This window comes from Impatiens glandulifera, chromosome 3, assembly GCF_907164915.1.
Source record: "Impatiens glandulifera chromosome 3, dImpGla2.1, whole genome shotgun sequence".
Taxonomy (NCBI): Eukaryota; Viridiplantae; Streptophyta; class Magnoliopsida; order Ericales; family Balsaminaceae; genus Impatiens; species Impatiens glandulifera.
This window is the reverse complement of record NC_061864.1, coordinates 15381710-15408458: the sequence shown is the minus strand read 5'-3', so window position 1 is coordinate 15408458 and position 26749 is coordinate 15381710. Positions and strand designations below refer to the sequence as shown.

At 28.7% G+C, this 26749-nt stretch overlaps 1 protein-coding gene and 2 non-coding genes across 3 annotated transcripts; 2 read left to right on the top strand and 1 right to left on the bottom strand.

Annotated features, from left to right (window-relative positions):
* Positions 1 to 9651: 9651 nt before the first annotated feature.
* Positions 9652 to 10409, bottom strand: LOC124928728. Its single transcript, XM_047468975.1, has 2 exons — positions 9957 to 10409; positions 9652 to 9881 (listed from the first exon to the last, which is right to left on the bottom strand). The coding sequence occupies exons 1-2, from the start codon at positions 10333 to 10335 to the stop codon at positions 9655 to 9657; spliced, it is 606 nt and encodes a 201-aa protein (XP_047324931.1). The 5' UTR covers positions 10336 to 10409; the 3' UTR covers positions 9652 to 9654.
* A 4048-nt stretch (positions 10410 to 14457) lies between these two features.
* TRNAK-UUU lies at positions 14458 to 14530 on the top strand. Its single transcript has one exon. It is a non-coding gene; the product is annotated as a tRNA-Lys (tRNA).
* Positions 14531 to 16083: 1553 nt separating this feature from the next.
* TRNAK-UUU lies at positions 16084 to 16156 on the top strand. The gene has a single exon. It is a non-coding gene; the product is annotated as a tRNA-Lys (tRNA).
* The last annotated feature ends 10593 nt before the right edge of the window (positions 16157 to 26749 follow it).

Here is a 26749-nt window from a genome sequence, read left to right as displayed (position 1 = left end):
TGAGATTGGACGGTGCGATGCCACTTCGAATGCTATAAAAATGAAGAGTAGACCGGTGGTAGTTTACGATAAAATATATATTTTATAATATATAAATAATAATAAATATAATAATATTATATACTAAAAAATTTAAAAATTTGAGTTCTCCTCCAAATGAAAGCCCTGTACAAGTGAATTGGTTGCATTGCCGAATTTAAAAGACCTGAGTCAACCTAACAAAATTATGATGTCAACTATAAAATAGATTCTTCATATCAATACCTAACATGATAATGATAATGAATGAAAACAAATCTCCTGAATTAAACTCCAATATATTTTTCTACCTAGTCCTTAAAATAAAAAATACTACTTTCTCAATGTAACTAAATATATTAATTAACATGGTTAAAAAAATGTTATATATTATTTTAAAATAAAAATTAATTTAATATATATATATATATATATTAATATTTAACCAAAAAAATCAAAATTTTAAAATATTTCTCAAACAAATTAATTACTTTAAATTAGTTAAATGTTTGTAATTTGTTTTAATAACACAAATAGTATACTAATAAAAAAAAATTATAATCATGATATTATAATTAAATAAAACATTAAAAATATTTTTTTTATAAAAATAAAGTTTAATTAAAGTTATATTATATTGATTTGATTATTTGAGAGTTTAATTAAAGTAATATTTGATATATTTATCATATTATTTACTGTATAAATTTTGTGATTTTTTTATATAAAATACTTTTTTAATTAATAAAATCAAATTTTATAAATAATATAATAAATTAATTTTTAAACTAAAATAAAGTATAAAAACTAAAACAAAATCAAAAACTTAATATGGTTATTAACAAAAATAATTTATTTATAAATTTTAAACAAATAATAATTGATTTTTTAATTATTTATAAAAATAAATTAATAATTATTTTATTTATATTTATAGTTTATAGTTTATAATAATAATTTGTTTGTTATAAAATTAAGAATTAAAATTTCATTAATAAATTAATTATTATTTAAAATATCTAACATTTTAATATTTAAACTATATTTAAAATTTAAGTAATCAAATTAAATTTTTTAATTCATAATAAAATAAATTAAAATATATTATTTATACAGAAATACCGATTTATACTTTGTCTTGTTATCCAAATTCTTAACATCAACATATGTATATATCAAAGAAAATTTGATGTATTTTATATATGTAAATAAAATTATTAATATATTTACTAAATAAATAAAGGAATAAAATCATATAATAATTTTGTTTTGATTTTTTTAATATAATTAATAATAATATATATAATCTTACTTATAATAAATAGTTATTTTAAATATATATAACTAATTTTTTTTTAATTCGGCCATAAATAAAATTATTGTTATAAAATAATTTATTTGAAATTATTATTATTTATTAAATTAAAATACTGAATATATTATTTTATTTAATTAATTATATATTTTATATATATATAAATATATATATTATATTATAATATAATGTTAATCTTAAAAAAGATTACAAAATAAAATAAAATTATTGTTATAAAATAATTTATTTGAAATTATTATTATTTATTAAATTAAAATACTGAATATATTATTTTATTTAATTATTTATATATTTAAAACTATTATTATATAATTATTTATATATTTAAAACTATTATTATATATATATTTATCACTATTAGTATATATTATTTTGTAAAATTATTTATAATGTATATTATAGATTTGTAATTTTTTTATATATAATATTTTTTAATTAATAAAATACAATTTTATAAATAATATAATAAATTAATTTTTAAAATAAAATAAAAATAAAGTATCAAAACTACAAAATTCAAAAACATTAATAAGGTTATTAACAAAATAATTTTAATCAAAATTTCTTTATAAATTTTAAACAAATAATAATTTATATTTATAGTTTATAATAATTTTAAAATAATAATATGTTTTTATAAATTTTTGAATTAAAATTTTGTTACTAAATTAATTATTCTTTCAAATATAAAATATATAATATTTTAATATTTAAACATATAAAATATTTAAAATTTAGTTTTTTAATAAATATATTTTACAATTATATAAATTAATAATATATAACTAATATTAAAATAAAATAAATATATTATTTATAAATTTTAATAAATAATAAATTAATTAATATATTAATGAGTAATAATATTTTTTTTACTGAATATTTATTATATTTTTTATTTCAAAAATTAATTTGTTATATAAATTAGGATAATTATTATAGTAAATATAATATTTAAAACTTTTGTGATAAAATATATTTAATTAATAAATTTTAAATTATAATTTTTTATCTATATTATAATTAAAAATGTGTATTATAATTATTTTTTAAATATAAAATATCAAATAATTTAAAATTTAATTTAAGTTTTTTTTTTATAAATTTAGTTTCAAAATAAAATAATTTTAAAAAAATATATAGGATAATTTATTATATTTATATATGTAATTTATTAAATAATTAATTTAATCTAAATTATAAATTAAATGTAAATATCAATTATTAACTAATTTAATTTAAATAATTTTTTAAAGCTTGAAAATATAAATTATGTAGATATAGATAATATTAATTTTTATATCTAAGAATCAATTCATTAACGTTTTTAACTTAAATATATTATTGATTTTATATTAAAAAATAAAATATATATGGAAATGAATATATACTCGTTTATATATATTAAAATATTTCTTATAGTAAAATTACAAAACAAAATATTATTAAATTAAATAGTTTTTAAAAAATAAAATTAAATAAATTGTTATAGATGTTATTATTAAAATTATAAACTAATATATGAATACTTAAAATAATATATTATATATAATTAAAATAAATAATAAAAATTAAAGTCCGTTTTTGGTTTGAACCTAATTTTGGAATTTTAATTTGTTTAAAACTATTAGAAACCAAAATAAAATTTGAATTCAAATTCGGTAGGATATTCAGACAATTCTTGAACCCCTAAATCGGTTAGGTTCCTCAAAACGAGATGAGTGGATGTTTTCGGGTTTAAACACATTTGGAGGCTTGGCACGGTTGGGGTTTGGATGATAAGGAGGGAAAGAAGTTCAAAGGTTGAATATTTATTTGAAAAAAAGTGTGCTTTGGATTGTGATGGTTGTGAGAGGCCTCCCATTCAAAACCTGAGAATGCATCCTTTTTTCTCTTATTTTTTTTTACCTCGGTTGGAACCTCTAAATCAACGATTTCAGCAAACCGATCTGTTTTTTTTTTTTAATTTTAGCCTTGGATTATCATCTATTAGATTACCAACACACATACAATACAGAATATGATTTCACTAATCCTAACATAAATCACAACAAGACTCAAAACAAAAGGAGTCGTCTGTTCTCGACAAATCAAAGTAATTGACTTTTGTGTATGAAGAATTAAAGACTTTTCTAGACGAGCTAAGCATTCACAAACATAACTCAAAATGGACATTCTATGTATTAAACAAACAAACAACACTTAAAATTAAGAGAACCCGAGACTTACACAAACAATCTCAAATATACTGAAATCTAGATTTTTTTTGTTTTCAGTTCATTTCATATGTTCACACCACTTCATATTCATCATATAATTTATTTTAGAACTAAAGCACAAAATAACGTAGAAGATAGACAACTAGCTAGATAAAACATAAGGTTAACATTTATCATTCAAACAATTAAAATGAAAGCTTACATAATTACTAAATCCTCCAACAATGAGCCCCTATTGATCCTCTAAACAGTGAGGTTATTGAGATAAGTATTAGTATTAAGTTTTATATTTTAATAATACTAATTATCCTTACCTATTTTGCAGATAGTTATATTTGTTTTAGAATCAGTTATTTTATTATTATAAGTTAGATATAGATTTTAAACATTACAAGATAGTTTAAGGGCTAAAGTGATATTTGTATATCAAACTTTGCCTATCGGGTATATCACCCTTGTAACCTCTTTGTTTTGCAAACATGCATCAATAATACAAAGTCAGTTTTTCTTCTTGTTCTTGAGTTCTTTGGCGATTCTATTCAATTTCTAAGAGATCTTATATGAAAGTACCAGATCTCCATATGGTATCAGAGCACTTCGATTTTGAAGGAGACGATCTACTTGAAGACACAGAAGAGGAGGACAAAGACACACATCAAGGTAATCTTACAGAATTTGGGGGAAACGTTCTTGAAAACCCTAACCGCGGAGAAACTTCTTCTTTGAATCATTCTTCTCCGGATTCATCAAAAATGACAACCAAGAAGAGACACTGTACAGATCCACTCTACATACATAGTGGAGAAATCCCAGGTGCAACCCTAACTTCTACAGTACTAACTAGGGCAAACTATTTTGAATGGAGCACAAGTGTTGAACTATCATTGACGACAAAGATGAAGATGGGCTTCGTTGATGGGTCTTGCACTAAACCTGAAGATCCACAAGATGCGATACTTTGGAAAATGATTGATGCCATGGTCAGATCTTGGATCATGCATACAATTGAAAAGAAAGCAAGAATTCATTTCCAAAGTGCAACCACATCAAAGGAGTTATGGGATGAAATCAAGTCTAGGTATGAGACAGATAACTGGCCAACTCAATACAAGTTAAAGAAGGACATCTGTACAGCTAAACAAGGTAATCTTGATCTTGAAGATTACTATTCTAAAGTTAGATTGTTTTGGGATGAACAGTTACATTTACAGCCACACCGAAGATGTACTTGTGATAGGAGTCAAAAAGATTGTGTAGGTTGTAAACTAGAAAAGGAAGTTATAATGGATTATGAGAAGAGCAATCTGCTCCTGTTCCTTATGGGTTTAAATGATTCTTATGAGAATTTAATAGATTCTATATTGGCCATGGAATCAAAACCAACTGTGTACAAGGCATTCACAATGTTTCTTAATGTTGAGAAGAAGAGAAACATTAATATGGAGCAGGACATATATACTTCAGCAATGTTTGTGAAAGAAAATTCCTATAGCAATTCTAGAAGAAATCGAACTGAAAATGTGAGGCAAAGAAATAAAACGCAGATATGTACACATTGCAACATGAATGGTCATCTAAAGGAAGGATGCTACAAGATCGTTGGCTACCCTGAATGGTGGACAAACAAGAGAAGGAAGTAGGCAGGTTCATATACAGCTAATGCAGCACATTTTGATGAAGAAAATGATTCAGTACAGATTTCGAAATCTCAATACAAGGAAATCCAGAACTTTATGAAGGCTGTCAAGGAGGGAAATGACAAAATATCAAGTACATCTAAAGGAAAAGGAAGCTGCATTGATCTTGACTTCGCTGCAGGTAAGTCTTCGAACTCAAAGTTTTTCATATCAACTATTTATGAATTAAGCATGAGTTTAAATAATCTTGAAAACAAAAGACATGTATGGTTAATTGATTCAGGCTTAGAAAAAATTAGACAAACTGAAAAAGAAAAAATTCTTTATCTAGCAGATGGTTCAAATAAGATTATAAATGAAATTGGTAATTTGGTATTAAATAACAAAATTACTTTAAAGGATGTACTATATTCACCTGATTTTAAATACAATTTATTATCTCTTGCTAAACTAATTAGAGATGAGAAAATGAATTGTATTCTTTCTGAAAATAATTGTGTGATGCAGGACCTTAATCAGAATATCTCGTTTGAACTTGGAAAAAGGATTGGGAATCTATTTTTTTGTTCTTCTGCAAATGAATTTGATGTAAAAGAAATAGTTTCTAGTACTTTTAATTCCTTTTCTGTTAATGATTGTTACAAGATGCACCTAAGATGTGGGCATCCTTCAAATAAAGTACTCAATTTCATTTGTTCAAATTCTGCAAATAAAGTTCCTCATTGTGAGACATGTTTACTTTCAAAATCTCATCGCTTACCTTTCTCTACTAGCACAACTATGACAAAAGATGTTTTTGATTTAATTCATATAGATCTTTGGGGTCCCCACAAAAAGGAATCTTTCACAAAAACACCTTATATGTTAACTATTGTTGATGATTATTCAAGATGCACTTGGATTTTTTTTCTAACTGATAAAACTCTTGTTTTCAATAAAATTCAAAATTTCTTTTTTCTAGTCAAAAATCAGTACAACAAAAACATTAAGAAAGTTAGAAGTGATAATGGAACTGAGTTTGTAAATTTGAAATGCAAAACTTTTTTTGAACAAATGGGAACAATTCATCAAACAACATGTGCTTATACACCACAACAAAATAGTGTTGTTGAACGAAAACATAGACATCTTCTTGAAGTAGCTAGATCACTAATGAGTTTTTCTGGTTTGCCTATAAAGTTTTGGCCCTTTTCACTTTTAACAGCCGCTTATTTGATAAATAGAATGCCCACATCAACATTGAATTGGAAAACACCTTTTTATGTGTTACATGAAACTGAAATTGATTACACTATGTTGAAAATTTTTGGATGTCTATGCTATATGGCTAATACATTTCCACACAAATCAAAGTTTGAAAATAGAGGGATTAAGTGTGTTTTTATTGGATACCCTTCAAACAAAAAGGGTTATCTTTTATATAACTTTGATTTAGATGAAATAGTTACATCTAGAGATGTTGTTTTCTATGAAGAGATATTTCCTTTTAAAGAAGGCACAACCATCACAAATCAATACACAAACTATGATCACATTACTTTGTTTTCTGATCCCAATAATATTTCTAATGATGAAATATCACAAACAATTGATAAATCTACTTGTGATGTGTTCAATTTAGAAAACTCTAAATTCATAGACATTGAAAATAACAAAGTCAAATCTAACTCTATTGGAACAAATATATTTCCAAATGAGAATAGTACAGATGATATTGATTTAGAAAATGTTTGTAGAAAAGGTTCTAGGATCAAATCTGCTCCAACTTGGATGCAAAATTATGTTGTAAACCAAGTTGAAACAGAAAACAAACAAAGGAGATACACTCCTAAAACTTTTCCTTTTCACATCTCTAACATAGATGAAGAATACATAAATTTTTTATCAAACATTGATCTTCACAAAACTCCTTCAAACTACAACAATGCATCTAAAGATCCAAAGTGGATCAAAGCAATGAATGATGAATTAGATGCTTTGAATTTAAATCAAACTTGGGAAATAACTGATTTACCAAAAGATAAAAAGGCAATTGGCTGTAAATGGGTATACAAAACAAAATTGAATGTTGATGGTACTTTAAACAAATGCAAGGCGAGACTAGTTGCAAAAGGATACAATCAGAAAGATGGAATAGATTTTCATCATTGTTTTGCTCCCGTAGCCAAAAGTGTTACTGTCAGATTATTTATTGCTTTAACAGCATCTGAAAAATGGCATTTACACCATATAGATGTAAATAATGCGTTCCTTCATGGAAATCTTGAGGAAAACATTTATATGAAACTGCCACCGGGTTTATACGAAATCCAAAACATGAAAAACAAAGTTTGCAAATTGAGAAAAAGCCTTTATGGTTTAAAACAAGCTTCTCGACAATGGTATACCGAATTATCTGTATTTCTTATAGAATCTGGTTTCAATAGATCTGAACACGATCATTGTTTGTATTTCAAACGAAATGATTATAGTGTAACATGTCTATTAATATATGTTGATGATATCTTAATTTCAGGAGATAATCTTGAAGAGATTTCAAACATAAAGAAACTTATTGATTCTAAATTTCCAATTAAGGATTTAGGAAATGCAAAATTCTTTCTTGGGCTGGAAATCAGTCAAGACAAAAATGGTATATATATAAATCAAAGGAAATACATTCTGGATTTAATAGATGATACAGGAATGATGGGATACAAACCTGCTAAAACACCAATGGTAAAGGGTACCAAATTTGAGAATGAATCTCAAACTCCTTTAGAGGATCCATCTCAATATCGAAGACTAATTGGTAAGTTTTTATATTTAAACTACACACGTCCAGATATTTCATATGTAGTACAACAACTTTCTCAATATATGCATAAACCACTTATGTGTCATTGGAATTCTGCTCTTTACTTGGTAAGATATCTAAAAGGAACTGTTTCAATTGGAATTTTTTATCCTTTTCAAAACAAGATATATCTTGAAGCATTTTCAGATTCAGATTGGGCTTCTTGTATAGAAACTAGAAGATCTATTACAGGTTTTTGTATCTATCTTGGTAATTCTATTATATCATGGAAAACTAAGAAACAAACAACAGTTTCTAGATCTTCTGCTGAATCAGAATATAGAAGTTTAGCTACAACTGTTTGTGAATTACAATGGATATCTTACATTTTGAAAGATTTGAAATATGAAATTCCTTTACCTATTTCATTATATTGTGATAACCAAGCTGCTATACATATTTCAGAAAATCCTGTTTTTCATGAAAGAACAAAACATTTGGATATTGACTGTCATGTAGTTAGAAATCAATATATATCTGGTTTTATAAATCTGCAACATGTGAATACTAAAAGACAGGTGGCTGACATATTTACAAAAGCACTTGATTTCCCACAATTTGAGTTATTGAGGACTCGACTACTTATGCAAGATATTCATCTTGAGGGGGGAATATTGAGATAAGTATTAGTATTAAGTTTTATATTTTAATAATACTAATTATCCTTACCTATTTTGCAGATAGTTATATTTGTTTTAGAATCAGTTATTTTATTATTATAAGTTAGATATAGATTTTAAACATTACAAGATAGTTTAAGGGCTAAAGTGATATTTGTATATCAAACTTTGCCTATCGGGTATATCACCCTTGTAACCTCTTTGTTTTGCAAACATGCATCAATAATACAAAGTCAGTTTTTCTTCTTGTTCTTGAGTTCTTTGGCGATTCTATTCAATTTCTAAGAGATCTTATATGAAAGTACCATATCTCCATAGAGGTTCCTCTCCATTTTCTGCCAACTCTCCTCTTTTTTCTTTTGATGGATCCCCTCCCTTCAAGCTTTAGTTTCGATCTCCTTTTATCTAGAACTTTTTTGTAGGTCTCGTGATTATCGTGTCTCAAGGGTCATCACTCATCTTCCTTGTTTCTTCGAGTAATTTGGTGGAGTTTTCTGGAAAAGGCTTCTACTGATACATCAAAGAAAAAGGGTCTAGGTGCTTGAATGCACCCGGTCCCGTTCTCTTTATTTATGTTTTGGGGTCTCAGTGCTATATTGCACCTGTGTGCTTATTTTGAAGTTTGTGCAACTGCTGTCGTGCCTACAATGTTTTTTAAGTTTTAAAATTAAAAAGTTTTGTGTTGTGATATGAGAACATCATTGTCTCTTATTAAATATTAGTTAGGTATCAATTTAGTTGTACTAATTAGTTTTGGTGTTTTTCGAATTGCTATAATTCAACAATTTCAAAAGTAGTAGATTATTCAACTAAACAAATATATTTGATTTTTGATTTGATTTTCTTGGTTTCACTTTGTAAAGTGGTATGAATAAATTATTAGTACATTGAGAAGATACATTCCAATTATTTAAAAATAAAAGAAGTTGATTAGAAACATAAAAAAACAAAAGGCATAGTTGATCCTAACATCTGTTTGGTTGTGAATCTAAAACAAGAAATTAATGAACTTTAGCCAGCATGGAGCAAATAATGTCCTCACCACTTTATAATCTGCTTCCTTGCCGCAGGTAGGCGGCGGCGGCGGCGGAGATGCCATCGTTGCATTCAACTTGATCAAGGGAGGAACATCAACAGATTCCGTCGAATGATTTTTAGGGCAAAGAAAGAAATTCCTGGATCCTACTTTTATCAGCTTCTCCTTCTTATCCAAACCTATTTCAAAACCCTCAATCAATCAATCTCCATCATCAATCCATTCATATTTCTAAGAAATTAACAAATGCTTACTTTCTAGAATAAATTGAGAATAATGAAGATTGAACCCGTCAGGATCACAAGACGGAATTGTCACTCGCCTGCCCTCTTTCATGTATTGCCTGAGAACTGCGACGATCAGATCGCCAACAGTTAATTCCGGTGATATCACCACATGCACGGCCCCAACGGTCCCCCGAATCGTTACATTCATCAACAATTTTGTCAGCTTTGGTCGTTCATTATCGGTGAATGCCGAATTAACGTTACCGGAGACTGCGCAGAGGAGACCGGACACGGCCCTCGGCCGTGGTAGCTTCTCTGAATTAAATGAGGACGATAGTCTCGTCACCTTCAATCTTCTGTTCCGATCCTCTGTTCCTGATCGTCGGTTATCCTTGGCCGTCGGCATCGTATGTATAGTGAAAAGGGGACAACAATGAATCAGATGATCAGGTCTGGGGAGGAGCTCAGTCTCCCGTTAAACAAGGATGATTTGGGATTATAGTTGAAGTGGTCGGCTCTCTGTATATAAAAATGATGCATTCTATCTTCATTATTAAAGTTTGTATTTTCATAATAGAATAATATATTTATAATATATTATTATAATAATATATTATATAGTTTCCTTATAACTAGGATATTAAAATTCAATACAAATTTGTATGGAATTGCAGGTCTTATTGGCATTGAACGATTGGTGGTGGTGGTGATGGATGGATGAGGTTACATCAAACTTTTCTGGTAAGACCACTATAATTCACAAATACAATTTTTCTTATTGGAATAAGATCCACCTTTTCTGCTCAAAAAATATAAAATTTATAAGTTATACATATGTTATTAAGAAAAAATGAGATTCAATATAAATATAAAGGTAATGGGAGAGACACAATAATACTTAAAATAGACTAAATAATAATAATTCTAACCCAATAAGGTTAAGGTAGTTCAATTGAAAGAAAAAGTTTAGTTGAAATATAAATCATTAAAAGTCGGTCGTGAGTGATGGTATCATAAAACACAACTAGGCAGTACTTTAGTCTATTGTAGACAAAAATGATCTGAGGTCTTAGTTTAGCTAGTAGTGTGCGCTTTTATGTCAAACATAAATAAATATATAATTTCACCTATTTATTTATTCTTTATAATTTATAAGATTTTTAAATTTATTCTTTTATAATAATATAATTTCAATATATTTAACATTGAATGAGCCGTCTTAACTAATTTAATAGGTCACGGAACTTTAACTTTGGTGTCATTATGATGTCAGAATTATGTGTCACAAATATATAGTATCAACCATTCATTTAATTTCATATTTTAGAAAATGTGAGAGAATTTATTTATTTATTTATAATAATATTAAATTTCAATATATATTATATAAAATGAGCCGTCTTAGCTCATCTTCTTATAAAATATTATTAATTGTAAAAAATATCTTGTCGCCTCGTGGGATGTAACATATGGAATGCCATATCAATCATGTAAAAAAGTTATCGTGAACATTTTTTTTTATCATTGATGACGTTTCATCTATCCGTTTTTTGGAGGATGCATAATGTTGGAGTACGAGTTTTGTTATTCTCTTCCCCGTGCTGGCCTCTATTACTATTTGTAAAGATGTCACGGTCAAAGATATGTACAACTATCGACTATCGCTCTCAAAGGTTTTCGTATCGTATCAGATATGAAAGGAGGTTATCATTGGAGGAAATATTTTCTCGTTATAGATTGTTATCATTAGTGGCCAACAAAGGGTGTTTTCGTTGAACCAGGATACGATGCGATGGAGAAATTTGTATAAATTTGATGTGGGACATTGTTATTATCTATTTGATAGAGTCGTTTCAACAGAGTTGTGCTGGGAGAAATTATGAGAGTCTAAGATTCCCATTAAAATCTCTTTTTGGGGTGGAGTGTGATCTACGGTGGTATTCTAACTGATGATAGATGTATGTGCAAGGGTCATATCTTAGTTAGTCGATGTCGTCTGTTTGTTAAAGATGTGGAGACGACCCTTATCTCTTTTTACATTATAAGGTGTCACTAATATTTGAAGTCTTTTTTGGAGTATTACTGACATTCATTAGGTTATGTCGTGAACTATTAGTGCGTGTTGAGAAACGTGAATTGAAGCAGCTATAGATTTGTGGGCCTGAAACAATGTGGTTATATCCCTATTATTTTTTGGTCGGTAATTTGGTTGGAGACAAATCGTAAAATCTTCAACAATCTCAAACGACCGTTGCAAATCCTTCATAATGTTATCATTATAACATTATATGAGGTTCGATGTGGAAAACAACAAATTCAGTTAGAGAGTTCATTGTCATTTTAGAAGATCTCTGCAAATGTTAATTTTTGTATTTGTGTAATTTTTTCACAAATGTAATGATTGTGTTGTTGTGTTTAAATAACTATCCATTTCATAAATAATTGCATTGATCATTTATATGTATAAATGATGAATTCTTTTATTTTTCAGATTTTATAAAAATTAAAATTTGTTTATAATATTATAAAATTTCAATATATATTATACAACATTAGCCGTCTTAACTGAGATGGTGGAGTGCATATTACTCCAAACATTAATAATCACCATTATTAAATATATAATATTATTTATTCTTTTTATTTTCATTTTTTATAAAAAATAAGTTTATTTCTAATAATATAAATTTTCAATATATTATATGTATCATGAGCCGTTTTGACTCAGGTGGTAAAGTTTGTGGCTTTTAACCACGTTTCCCATAGACGACGTTGCATTTTAGGAGTATCACAAATCTATATATATATATATAGATGCTTAATTTCAAATTGTCAGAATTGTCGGGTTGAGAGTTGTGATTAATTTGGATATATATGTGAGAGTAAATGGATATTTGGGTCGGATTGTTGGTTGACCCGCCCGTAAACTTAAAACGGTTAAAAATAAAATTGAAAATGGTATAGGTATGTTTTGAACTTTCAACATAACAAAACAACTACAATCATTTAAACAACTAGGCTAATAAGACTTTATATTTTATATTCAATACCAAATTTAATAAAAGCGGGACATTTTAACAATATAAGTTCAACTTATTAAATAACTAATCTATATATAATGATGCTTAAGTTTAAAGTATTTGGATTGTCGGGTCGAGAGTTGTGGTTAATTTGGATATATATGTGAAAGTAAATGGATATTTGGGTCGGATTGGAGGTTGACCCACCTATAAATTTACAACGGTTAAAAATAAAATTAAAAATTTTATATGTATGTTTCAAACTTGCAACCTAACAAAATAAATACAATCTTTTAATCAACTAAGCTAATAAGACTTTATATTTTAAATTTAACACCAAATTTTATTAACGCATGACATTTTAACAATAAAAGTTTAACTTTTTAACTAACTAATATATATATATATATATATATAATGATTCTTAATTTCAAAGTGTCTGAATTGTCGGGTCGAAAATTGTGATTAATTTGAATATATATGTGAGAATAAATGGATACTTGGATCGGATTTTGGGTTGACTCGACCATAAACTTAAAACGGTTAAAAATAAAATTAAAAATGTTATATGTATGTTTCGTATTTGCAACCTAACAAAACAAGTACAACATTTAACCAAGTGTGTTTGGAATATGGTTTTCTGAGGGATAATAGGTCGGTATCATTTAAAAGTGGTTAAAAAATATGAATCAAATATTTGATTGACCAAAGTATGAGGTCACAATGCTAAATGTTAAAAAATATTAATCAAATATTTGATTGACCAAAGTGAAAATGTAAGGTCACAAAATGAGAAGTTCATTCGGAAAAAATATGTGATAAGATATGTAAGAAGATAACTTGTTGTACCGAATTACTAAAATGTGAAATAAGAGTGTTCTATTTTTATTTTACTATATTATTGGTGATTTATTAAAAAATTTAAACATTTAATACATATTATTATTTTTTTTATTTATATTTTTATCTGTATGCACCGCACAAGAATCTACATAGTATAATTATTTACTGCAAAATTATAAAGAGTATCACAAATATATTTAATTACTAAGAAATGATATAGTGAGAAATTTTTTTGACAAAATGTGTAAGGAATGATGTGTCACCTTCTAATTGGATTGAAAATCATTACTCTTATTAATTTTACCTATCTTATAAGATTTGTTTGTTAATTTTTTTTATAATAATATAAATTTTCAATATATATAATATTCAATGAGTCATTTTTATACAAATAATCAATGAGTCGTATTAACTCAGCTGGTAGAACGCATGACTTTTAACTTCGAAAACTTTCAAATCTAATTTCTTTTTAGATTTTTACTATTTTGTTTTTGTTGTCTAAAACTAATATTTGTATTTTTTAGCTTTTTTTGTTTTGTTTTGTTTTGTAATTGTAAGTTATATCTATTTAAACCAAGATTTATACCAATATTCATATTTTTAGGTTTTTAGTTTTGTACTAGTAAGTTATATGAATTTAAACCAATATGTTTTAAAATTGATGAGCCGTCTTAGCTCAGCTGGTAGAGCGCGTGGCTTTTAACCACGTGGTCGTGGGTTCGATTCCCACAGACGGCGTTAAATTTTAGCCGAGCTCGAGTTTGACTCGACTCGTTTTTTATTGGCTCGATCGAGCTTTGAGAGTTTGAGTTCAGCTCGAAAGACTCAAATTTAAATATATTTATATGTTAATTTCTTATATTAAAAAAAATCATATATCACCATATTAATATTTCAAATCATTTTATTCATCAAAATAAAGATTGTTGTGTTGTGTGGATTGTAGAATGAGATACAAATGGAAGTCGAGAATCTTCTCTAAAAAAATACATTTAAGTCGTGTATTATATTTGAGATGAACTTTAAAACATATTAGACTCCATTAGGTTTATTTTAAAAAATAAAACACTTTATAGTGAAATAAAAATAATTTTATATCTGATAAAATATATAATATATTGAGATTGCATATATTAAATAATATTACAGTATAATTATATTTTGATTTGATTTTAAAAAAATATGTTTCTGTAATTAAATTAATATCAAATTTCTTTATTTTATAAATTTATAAGTATTATATAATGTATATTTTTTAATTTATAAGTATTATTTTGGTTTATCTTAATATACAAAAATATTATTGAAAATCTCATACATTTATCATACCAATAATTTTGGTATCAGTATCATACCTTATTTTTTTTCGGTATACCAAAAAAAAATTAATATTCTCGATATATTGCGGTACAATATTTTTGATATAGCTATAATATTGGTAATATTTCTCACCCCTATGTATATTTTATGTTATATTAAATAAATATAATATTTTTGTATAATGATTAACAAAAATAATATTGTCAGGTAGGGTTATATATTTTTTAATATAAAGTCTATTACAAAATTTAAAATTTAATGGTATATTTTTTTCCTAACTAGTTTCATCTATCAAAATCTAAAAAAAAAAAAAAAAAAATCTTCCATCTACAATTGTTGTAGATAGATCTGAATAGGAGATGACTAGAGAATCATTCAAAGAGTCATATGAGGATTTAGAATTTGGAAAACAAGATAGAAAATAGGGTTATGTAGATAATTGGATTTTGGGGAGGCCCATAATCAATAAGTCCATAGATAGTCTTATGGGTATGTTTCAAATTTTAATTAAAAAATAAATTATATGATTAGGCTTGAAAAAACTCAACGAGCATCAAGCAAGTCTTAGCTAAACTCGAATTCGGCTCGAATCTTAAACAAGTTGGCTCGAGCTCGACTTGAATTTCAATTTTGACCGAACTTGAATCAAACTTTGACCGAGTGGCTCACGAGCGGCTCGGCTCATTACACCCCTACCTCATTCTACAATAAACACAAATATATTTATTTTACATATCTTATAAGATTTCCTGGAACTACATCCATGTTGTCGAAAACTTTCAAATGTAAGTTCTTTCTAGGTTTTACTGTTTTGTTTTTGTTGTCTAAAACTAATATTCGTATTTCTAGCTTTTTAGTTGTAATTTATATCTATTTAAACTAATATTTAGACCAATATTCATATTACTAGCTTTTTAGTTTTGTAACTTGAAGTTATATGAATTTAAACCAATATCTTTAAAAATTAATGAGCCGTCTTAGCTCAGCTGGTAGAGCGCGTGGCTTTTAACCACGTGGTCGTGGGTTCGATTCCCACAGACGGCGTTATATTTAGACCAATATTCATATTTCTAAAAATGTAATGTCCGAAGATATGTTAAAATTTATGTTGAATTTGTTTATATTTTAAAAAAACTTGAAATTTCAGTTCTCAATGTAATGTCTAGTGCTGAACTAAGCCATGTACAACATTGTTTTATCTGTTATTTCTAAGCGCGGTTCATCTATATATTTTTTTGTAGAGTATATGAAAGTAGAAATGAGTCACCGACAACATTGACATTACTGGCCACAACTCTATTGAATTGGAAGGGTGTGCAACTCCCCCAAAAGACGAAAGTCAAGTAAAAACATCTTTATGACGAGCACATCGCCAATAGGTCTTTACAATCTCATTCGATAACTATCGTACCAACAAAAAAAGTCATGAAGGCCATAGGCTTTGATGGCCTTTTGTCACTTGGAATCTCAAAATGTCTCGTGAATTTTTCTCGACACATTATCAGGTCACTCAATTGTAGTAGGGGTGCGTTCTTCCTGCAAAATGACGAATAAATTCAAATAGATGAAGAGGATGTTCAATACGTATTGAACATCCCTTGATGGAAGATCTAAATCACTAAGTCAAATATATTTATTTCTTAGAACTACATCCAACTATGTCAAAAACATTCAAATGTAAGTTCTTTCTAGTTTTTTTACTGTTTGTTTCTTCTGTCTAAAACTAATATTTGCATTTCTACATTTTTAGTTTTATAGTTGTAAGTTATATCTATTTAAACCAAGATTTAGACCAATATTCGTATTTTTAACTTTTTAATTTTGTACATATAAGTTATATGAATTTAAACCAATATATTTAAAATTTATGTAGAATCTGTTATATGTGTTGAAAAATGTTCCGAAGATGGGTTGAAATTTATGTTGAATTTGTTTATATGTTAAAAAAAACTTGAAATTTCAATTCTGAATGTAATGTCTAGCGTTGAACTGAGACATATACAACACTGTTTTATCTGTTTTTTCTAAGCGCGGTTCATTTATATGTTTTTTTGTATAGTATATGAAAGGATATATGAGTCACCGACAACACTGGTATTACTAGCCACAACTGTTGTTGAATCTGAAGGGTGTGCAGCTCCCCCCAAAGACAAAAGTTAAGTAAAAACATCTTTATGACGAGCACATCACCAATGGGCCTTTACAATCTCGTTTGACAACTATCGGACGAACAGAGAAATGTCATGAAGGCCATAGGCTTTGATGGGCTTCTGTCACATGAAATATCAAAATGTCTAGTGAATTTTTCTCGACACATTATCAGGTCATTCAAGTGTAGGAGATTGTGTTCTTCCTACATAATGACGAATAAATTCAAATAAATAATCCCTTGAGGGAAGATCTAAATCACTAAGTCAATTGTTACTCTCTTCTTTTAATTCTTTTAATTTAGAGATGGTAGCTTAATCAAAGCCGATAACTTTTATTTTTTATCACATTCTTTATTATATAAAATATTCTTGTGAGTTAGTAATAGCGATGAGTTATGAGATTTGAGAATAGTTGAAATTTATGTGAAAACAGTATTGCTTAAGAAAATAAAATTCTAAAATTCAATTTTAATAAAAACGTTTTAAATTAAAATGAGATAGTACTAGTTTTACAAATTAAAAAAAATACAATAGTCATTAAGATGAGAGTTATTAGAGAGAAGATGTCACTTATACCACTAACTACTGTATCTTCCCCAATACCATATTGAAACAAATTTAAAGTCATAAATATCACCATAATTTTTTTTTAAAATATATAATTCACTCAAATTTGTACTTTTATAAATTTGAACATTAGTTTTGAGGTGAAAGATGGACACTTTAAATGTTAAATTAGTAAATTTTAGATCGTCATGTTTATTAATATATTAACCCGTAAGTTAAATTGTAAAATAAAAATGATTATATATATTTTTGTTCAAATGTAATAAGAAATTTGACAAAAACATATTATGTATCGAACATAAATTGAAAACAAAACAAAAAACTAATAATAAATCTAACAAACTCAATTACCGTGTCATGTAATTTCGATATATTTTTTTATTTTGTGCTAAAAAAGGAATGGTCTTTATAAATTCTCCAATGAACCCTAAAATTTGCATTCACACCCTACATATACCACTTTCACGTTATCCTCTCAAAACACTTACATATATTATCTTCATACTATCCTTTCAAATACATATAATTCATTCAAATTTGCGCCTCATATATATCACCATCAAACTTGATTTTATTTTTAATTATATATAATTAATTTTTTTACAGGCGTTTTTATTTGTATACGCGAGTTAAAATTTAAAATATTATCTATTTTTTGTTCAAATATAAATGAAAAATTGAAAAAACTTATTGTGTATCAAACTTAAATTAGAAAACAAAAAAAATGTAACAAACACGATTATCATGATGTCATTTTTGGGATAAGGAACCAAAATGATAAGCTCGACCCGTGCACTTTTTAGAAAAAATGTTTTTAGTTGATTACTTTGCTAAGTCTCGTGACTTACCTTCCTCTTGAATTTTATAAAACTAAACGAGAGCTCAACTCTATCAAGAGTTGTCTCGTCTTAAATTGAGATGAGGAATCAAAATAAAACTTAACAATAGTTAGACATATTTTTGGCTCTTTTTAAGAATTGTCATTTAGTTTTCTTCTCAAGAAACTAAGAAAGAAAATTTTAGAAATTCTTTGAACTCGGTACTTGGTTGCATTTGGAAAATGACCTTTTGGCGTTATGACCCACATGCCCGTCCGAAAGGACAGTCTCTACTACAAAATAAAATTGGCCTTTTTGTTTTAATCAAGACAAGTTACACAGATTTTGTTTAATTTAAATAAATAACCTAATTTCGTTCATTTTCTTACATGTGTCCTAACCTAGGATCTAAAGGAGACATGCCGATAAATGATTCGGGACAGAAATGACTTAAACCTGCAATGTGTTTGAAAATTAATGTTAATACATTGAAAATTCAGAATTCTAAGACCATAAACAAGTTCCTTAAGTAATTTATAACACATTCATGTTAGGATTTGTATCTCCCAAATCCGACCTGCTTGAAAACAATCTGTAAAAAACACAAGAAAGAAGAACACAATAACACACAGATTTATAGTGGTTCACTCAAATTGAGCTACATCCACTTCAGCCACCACCAGATTTCACTATGAAGAAGAAGAAGGAATACAGAGTTTTTGCCTCACACTTTATCTCTCTAAAATTCTGTCTACACAATGTAAACCCTTAATAATCACATATTTATAGGGTAAACATTTAGGTAATAAACCTAAATAACTTTGATCAGTCTCAAGCCAAAACCAAAAAGAAAACCCAATAAACTCTAATTAACAATGTAGAGTTTATTATAAGTGTAGGCTCCATAACTTAACAATCTCCTACTTGGAGACTAACTTCATCATCTCTCGATCGGTAGTGGCTTTTCATTCGGTGTATTAATGAAGAAGACCAACTGAAGTTGCACACAACTTCAGTTTCTCATTTGTCACAGCTTTCGTCAACATATCAGCTGGATTCTCACTCCCGGGAATCTTCTCAAAAGCTAATACTTCATCTTCTAAAGCTGATCGGATGAAATGATAACGAACCTGTATATGCTTCATCCTGCCATGATAAACAGGATTCTTTACCAAATGAATGGCACTCTGACTGTCGCATCGCAACACACTTCCCTCGAAGTCTTGACCCAATTCTCGCAAAAAGGGTTGTAACCACATCATTTTATTAGCAGCTTCTGTCACAGCAACATACTCTGTCTCACAACTAGAAAAGAGCAACAATCTTCTGCAATTTTGAAACTCTACTGATTGCAATACCTCTCAGAGTATAAATATACCATGTTGTGCTCTTCTTACTATCAACATCACCACCATTGTCAGCATCAACATATCCTTCCAAACCCATATTAGACTTTCGAAAACACAAAACGAGACTTGTACTTCCTCTTAAGTATCGTAGTATCCACTTTACTGCTTCCCAATGTTGTCTACCCGGATTGCTCATGAATCTGCTAACAACTCCCACTACATGTGCTATGTCTGGTCTTGTACAAACCATCGCATACATAATACAACCAATGGAAGAGGCATACAGAACAGTTGCAATGTAATTTTTCTCCTCCTCTGTTGAAAGCGACTGATATTTAGATAGTCTGAAGTGACTAGCTAAGGGGTAGTAACTGGTTTTGCATCATACAAGTTGAACCTGCTAAGAACTTTCTTCACATATTCTTCTTGTGAAAGCTTGAGAACTTCTTCATCCCTGAAAATTCTCATCCCAAGGATTTGTTTAGCAGCACCCAAATCCTTCATTGCAAACTTTTCAGACAACTCTTTCTTGAGCTTGTTAATCTCATACGAGCTTGCTCCAGCAATCAATATGTCGTCAACGTAGAGAAGAAGAAGAATGTACGATTTATCAAACCTCTTGATATAGCAACAATGAGCAGCTTCACACCTCAAAAAATTGTTACTTTTCATGAAGCTATCGAACTTCTTGTACCATTGCCTTGGAGCCTGTTTCAAACCATACAGACTTTTCTGAAGCTTACACACAAGCTCATCTTTTCCTTTGATTTCAAATACTTCTGGTTGTCGCATATAAATCTCTTCATCTAAATCACCATGAATAAAAGCAGTTTTGACATTCATTTGTTGAAGATGAAGGTCTTCTTTCACAACCAAACTCAAAATAGTTCTGATTGTCATCAATTTAACTACTAGAGAGAAGATTTCATTGTAGTCAATACCTTCTTTTTATTGAAATCCTTTCACAACCAACCTTGCCTTGTACCTCATAGTTTTATCATGTTCTTCTTTAATCCTAAAGATCCATTTGTTGTGAAGTGCTTTCTTTCCCTTTAGCAGCTCAGTGAGCTCCCAAGTCTAATTCAACGTCAAAGAGTCCATCTCATCTTTCATCGCAGACTCCCACTTAACTGATTCATCAGATTTTATTGCTTCCTCAAAGCATTCAAGTTCACATCTATCTGTCAACATGATATAGTTCAGAGATGGAGACCACCTCTCAACTGGTTTTCGATTGCTTGACGATCTTCTCAACTGTATAACCGGTATTTGCTGATTTACCTCTGGGGACACATTCTCAACAATTTCATCTTCAACAACACATTGTTCTTCTTCGACAGTCGATATATATTCAGCTGAAAATTCTCTCAAATCGACTATACTAGTCTCTTCCAACTTGGAATCACTATCTGATGTCTTCCCAACACAGTCTTTGTAGAGAACTTGTTCATTGAAGATAACATTTCTGTTACGATTGATCTTCCGATTTTGATTATCCTAGAAACGATAACCAAACTCGATATCACCATAACCAATAAAAAAACATTTGTTAGACTTTGGATCAAGTTTGCTCATATCACATTCATTAATATAAACATATGATAAACAACCAAACACTTTCAAATAAGAAAGGTTTATCTTTTTATTGCTACAGGCTTCTTCAGGAATTCTGAATTCAAGAGGAAAGAGGGTCCCCTATTTATCAAATAGGCAGCAGTATTAATAGCTTCTGTCCAGAAGGTTTTAGGCAGCCTTGTATGCAATCTCATGCTTCTAGCACGCTCGTTCAATGTTCGATTCATTCGTTCAGTTACTTCATTCTCTTGAGGCATTCGGGGAACAGTCTTCACCATACTGATCTCATTCACAGCACAATACTCTTTAAAATCTGAATTGATATATTCACCTCCGTTGTCGGATCTCAAACACTTCACTTTCTGATTTGTTTCATTTTCAACCAAAGCCTTCCATTTCTTGAAAATAGAAAATACTTCAGACTTGTGCTTCATAAAATATACCCATACATTTCTTGTTGAATCATCTATAAACGTCACATAATAGTGTGATCCGCCAATAGAAGAAACAGGTGCAGGTCCCCACACATTAGTGTGTACCAACTCTAGCCTTTCTTTCTTGAGCTCCTTCCCAATTTTTAAGAAACTCATCCGTTTCTGTTTTCCAAGAATGCAGGTTTCACATAACTGATGTTCAACAGACTTCGGTTCTGGAATCTGTCAATTCTTCAAAAGAATTTTCATCCCTTTTTCGCTCATATGGCCTAACCTGCAATGCCACAGCTCACTGTTCTTCGAGTCATCAACTACAACAGAAACTAATTCTCTGCAAGTTGAAGTCGTGTATAACGTTCTAGCTTTGTGACCTCGAGCAACAACTATTGCTCCTTTAGTCACCTTCCACGTACCATTTCCACAACTGAAATTGTGACATTCTTCATCAAGTTGTGTAACAGAGATCAAATTGCGCATTAAACCTAGAATGTGTCTCACCTTATTAATCTTCCAAACAGAACTATTTGTCATCTTCAATTTGATGTCCCCCATGCCAACAATATACAGTGGCTCACCATCTACGAGATAAACTTTCCCACAGTTTCCAGTCACATAATTCTCCATTAATTTTTTATGAGCAGTGGTGTGGAAAGACGCTCATGAGTCCAAAACCCATGAATCTATCGGGTTATCAACAGACAGAAGTAACGCATCAGTGATGGATTCTATAACAACGTTGGCTGCATCATTTTTATCATCACCGTTTTTCTTCGGTGCTTTGCAGTTTCTCTTCAAATGACCCTGTTTACCACAATTTCAGCACTCAAATGTCCGCCCAGATTTGGACTGACTCCTCATGCTCCTTGACATAGATATTCTCTTACCTCGGTTGAAACTTCTATCATTACCTCTTCCCCTGTTTTCCACATTCAGAGCATAACCTTTGAATGTTTCACCAGAATTAATTTTACGAACCTCTTCAGCAAGAATACAATCTCTAACTTCAACAAATTTTAGTTTAGCATTTCTAACTGAATTAATAATTGCTACCCTAATAGGTTCCCAACTATTTGGTAGAGATGCTAACAAAATTAGGGCACTAACTTCATCCCCAAAATCAATCTCAACAGATATAATTGATTCACAATTGTATTGAATTCATTCAAATGAGTAGTGACAGAAGTACCATCAACTATTTTTAAGTAAAAGAGTCTTTTCATTAAGTGTACCTTATTGTTAGAAGATGATTTCTCATACATATCAGAAAGAGCTTTCATCAGACCCATGGTGATCTTCTCCTTTGCTACATTGTGAGCAACTGTCTTGGCTAGCGTCAATCGGACAACTCCCAAAACCTGTCTATCAAGGAGTTTCCATTCAGCTTCATCCATCTTCTCTAGTTGCTCACTCAAAGGAACATGAAGTTTCTTTTCATAGAGATAATCTTCAATATGCATTCTCCAGAAGGCATAATCTGTCCCATCAAATCTTTCAATCCCATTTCCTATATTGTTCTCACTTGTCATTGTTTTCAATGCTCAGATCTAGTCTAGCTGTTCTGATACCAGTTGTTAGGATTTGTATCTCCCAAATCCGATCTGCTTAAAAACAATCTGTAAAAAATACAAGAAAGAAGAACACAAGAACACACAGATTTATAGTGGTTCACTCAAATAGAGCTACATCCACTTCAGCCACCACTAAATTTCACTATGAAGAATAAGAAGGAATACAGAGTTTTTGCCTTACACATAATTATCTCTCTATAATTCTGTATACACAAGGTAAATCCTTAATAATCACATATTTATAGGATGAACATTCAGGCAATAAACTTAAATAACTTTGGTCAGGCCCAAACCTCAAAACCAAAAAGAAAAACTAATAAACTCTAATTAAAAATGTAGAGTTTATTATAAGTGTAAGCTCCATAACTCAACAATTCACACCGGTTAAAATGTCTAATCCGACCTGTACATTACACCTGAATCTCGTCGGACAAACGAAGAAGATGACCAGAGTTTTCTCAATTCCTTAATTGTGATTACATCAAGCGAATTTGTATCCCATCCTACACAAAAACATCATACGATCCTAACCGTGGCCTAAGATTAGGATGAGAGTGTTTAATCAACTCTGATCAATAAATAAGGAAAGTTTCACAAAACCTGAACAAATCTTATGAAATTCTTAAATGTTGAACACAGTCCCGATTTTTCTTCATGAATCGCTTCTAAATCAGTTATAGGTTGATTCTAAATCATCCTCTTCAAGCTTTTGCTTTTCCTTATATCAAATGATGCCTTGTCTCCTTCACCGTGTTCTTGAGGAAAAGCCACCGGAGAAGATGAAGATCAACAGCTAACGGTCATCCAACGATCCGTTAGCGTTTAGACTATTCTGTTAGTGATTGATGGAATCCGTCTGGTACAGTTAAGTTTGTCGTTAAGGTAAGCGTGGAGCTTCCCAAGCCGTTGAATCTTCCTGGCAGCCTATCGACCGTACAATCCCTAGGTTTTGCTACACCGGATCACTAGCAAGAAAAAATAAGCCTTGTTTGATTTTCTTGCCTTTCTTCAATCTGTTTCAGCTCCATTTTTTTTATTTCTGTAAGGAATCAAACACAACATTAAATCTCAAACAATATATTAATTTTATTTGTTTCCTTTAATATCCTAATCTCCTTTATTATCATTTATTTATTTAATAACACTTTATTTTATTTTATTTTTTTAATAAGGAATCAAACATATCATTAATTCTCAAACAGTATATTTATTTTATTTTTTTTCCTTTTTTCCTTTTATATCATAATCTCGTTTATTATTATTTATTTATTTAATAACACTTTATTTTGTTTTATTTTTGACACATTACCTTTTTTTATTATTATTATATCGATTTGTTTTATTTATATACAACATTTATTATTTTCCTGGGTATCAAAAATTAGTGTCTACATTATCATTTTTAATGTTACTTTCTTTAAATTAATCATTTTAAGTTTAGAGAAATTTTAACCCCTCAAATTAATAACCTGACACGTTTGGTCCGTTAATGGTACAAGAACTCATGATTTTCTTTGTGAATTAATGAATGTGCATATTGTAGAAGACCAGGTGAAAGATGGGGGTAAATTAAATAATATGGGAGGTCTGAACAAATCTAACATAATTGTAGAAGCTAGTATTAACAAAAACTGTAAAAAGCTAGAATTGAGAGCTTCTATTCTAAGGAATTGGATGCTGAATACAATTAGTATATCTTGCATCTTGTATCCCTACTTTTTAGTCTCACACTCATCTTGAGAAAGTTGTATGTTTTTGTCTCACACCATGCCATAAGGGAAATTAATTTGATAATAATTAATTGGTGTTAAAATATATTATATTATAAAATTAAAATTATGTTTTATAATATATATAATTAAGAAAAAGTTATTTAATTTATTTTATATATTATTTATTACTATAACTTTTTTTTAAAAGGGATAATTAGTATATTTTTATCAATATATTAATAATATTCTCACATTGATACAATTATGTTTTCTATTTTACATGATTTATTATTGATGGTCAACTTAAGAGACTAAAATGTCACGAGTTTGATCCCATCTGTAAAGCACGCTTTGAGTTTAAGCGGTGGGTCATGGTTATGAGATTGTCATGTTAGTTTTCCTTTATTCGAAAAAAGAAAAAAAAAAATATTAACATCACCCCCACACACACACAAACACAAATCAACCCAACTCCCATCAAGTCATAAAATACATTTAACATAAGCCAAATATAGTAAAACTTAGTAGTTAAACTTGTTATACCCTTTCAAAAACAATTTATAGATATAAGCTTCATTGATTTGGCTTTCTAAGTCACTCAAAAAAAATTGACATCTTAATTAGATGGTGTCCGGCCTTTAGATCCTTTCAATGACCAAATTTTTGTATAAGAATTGCTAACACTAAAAGAATATATTTATATCCGGCCACCCTATAAGATTGAATCCATTATTTGAACACATACATTGATTGGAATATTTCTTGAGGTTCAAATTGATGTTAATATCCGAACCACCACTTTAATACTTTTGTGTTCAAGTTTATGTGTGGATTGTACAATTTATATTTTTCAATTACACTAACCCAATCAGGAAATTCAAAGTCATTGAAAAAGATTGATCACATCAACCATTAAATAACAAATATTTTCCCTTAAGTCTCTACAAAATATTTATTTATTGGGAAATAAGATTCCCCTAGTTCTACTAGTCTCAATTTCCAATGTGAATACGTCAAAATCCATTAAAAAAAATTGAGTGATTACCCCTTGTTTCTGGATTATTATAATTGTACCAATTTTTTTTTAAGATTATTTATTTAGACAACTAAATAGGTGACCATGGGGGTGGTTACCAATTCACTAACTATACTACTTTTGTGGTAGGTAAAGATCACACCATTTTATTTTAAATTATTAATAAATGATTTATTACATTATCATACTTATAAAAAAATATTAGAAAAAACTATTCATTAATTTATTTCAAAATAAATTGGTCAATTTAAAAACTTTTTTTAACATTTGGGTATAAATATGAGTTTGGAATTTAGATTAAAACAAATGTCAATAATTTTATACCTAATTAAGTTGTGCCTCAATATACTTGACAAATATAACATTGGTAAGGAATTTAATTTATCCACGATTTCTCGTTCAAACTTTGATTCATACCCAAAATGTAT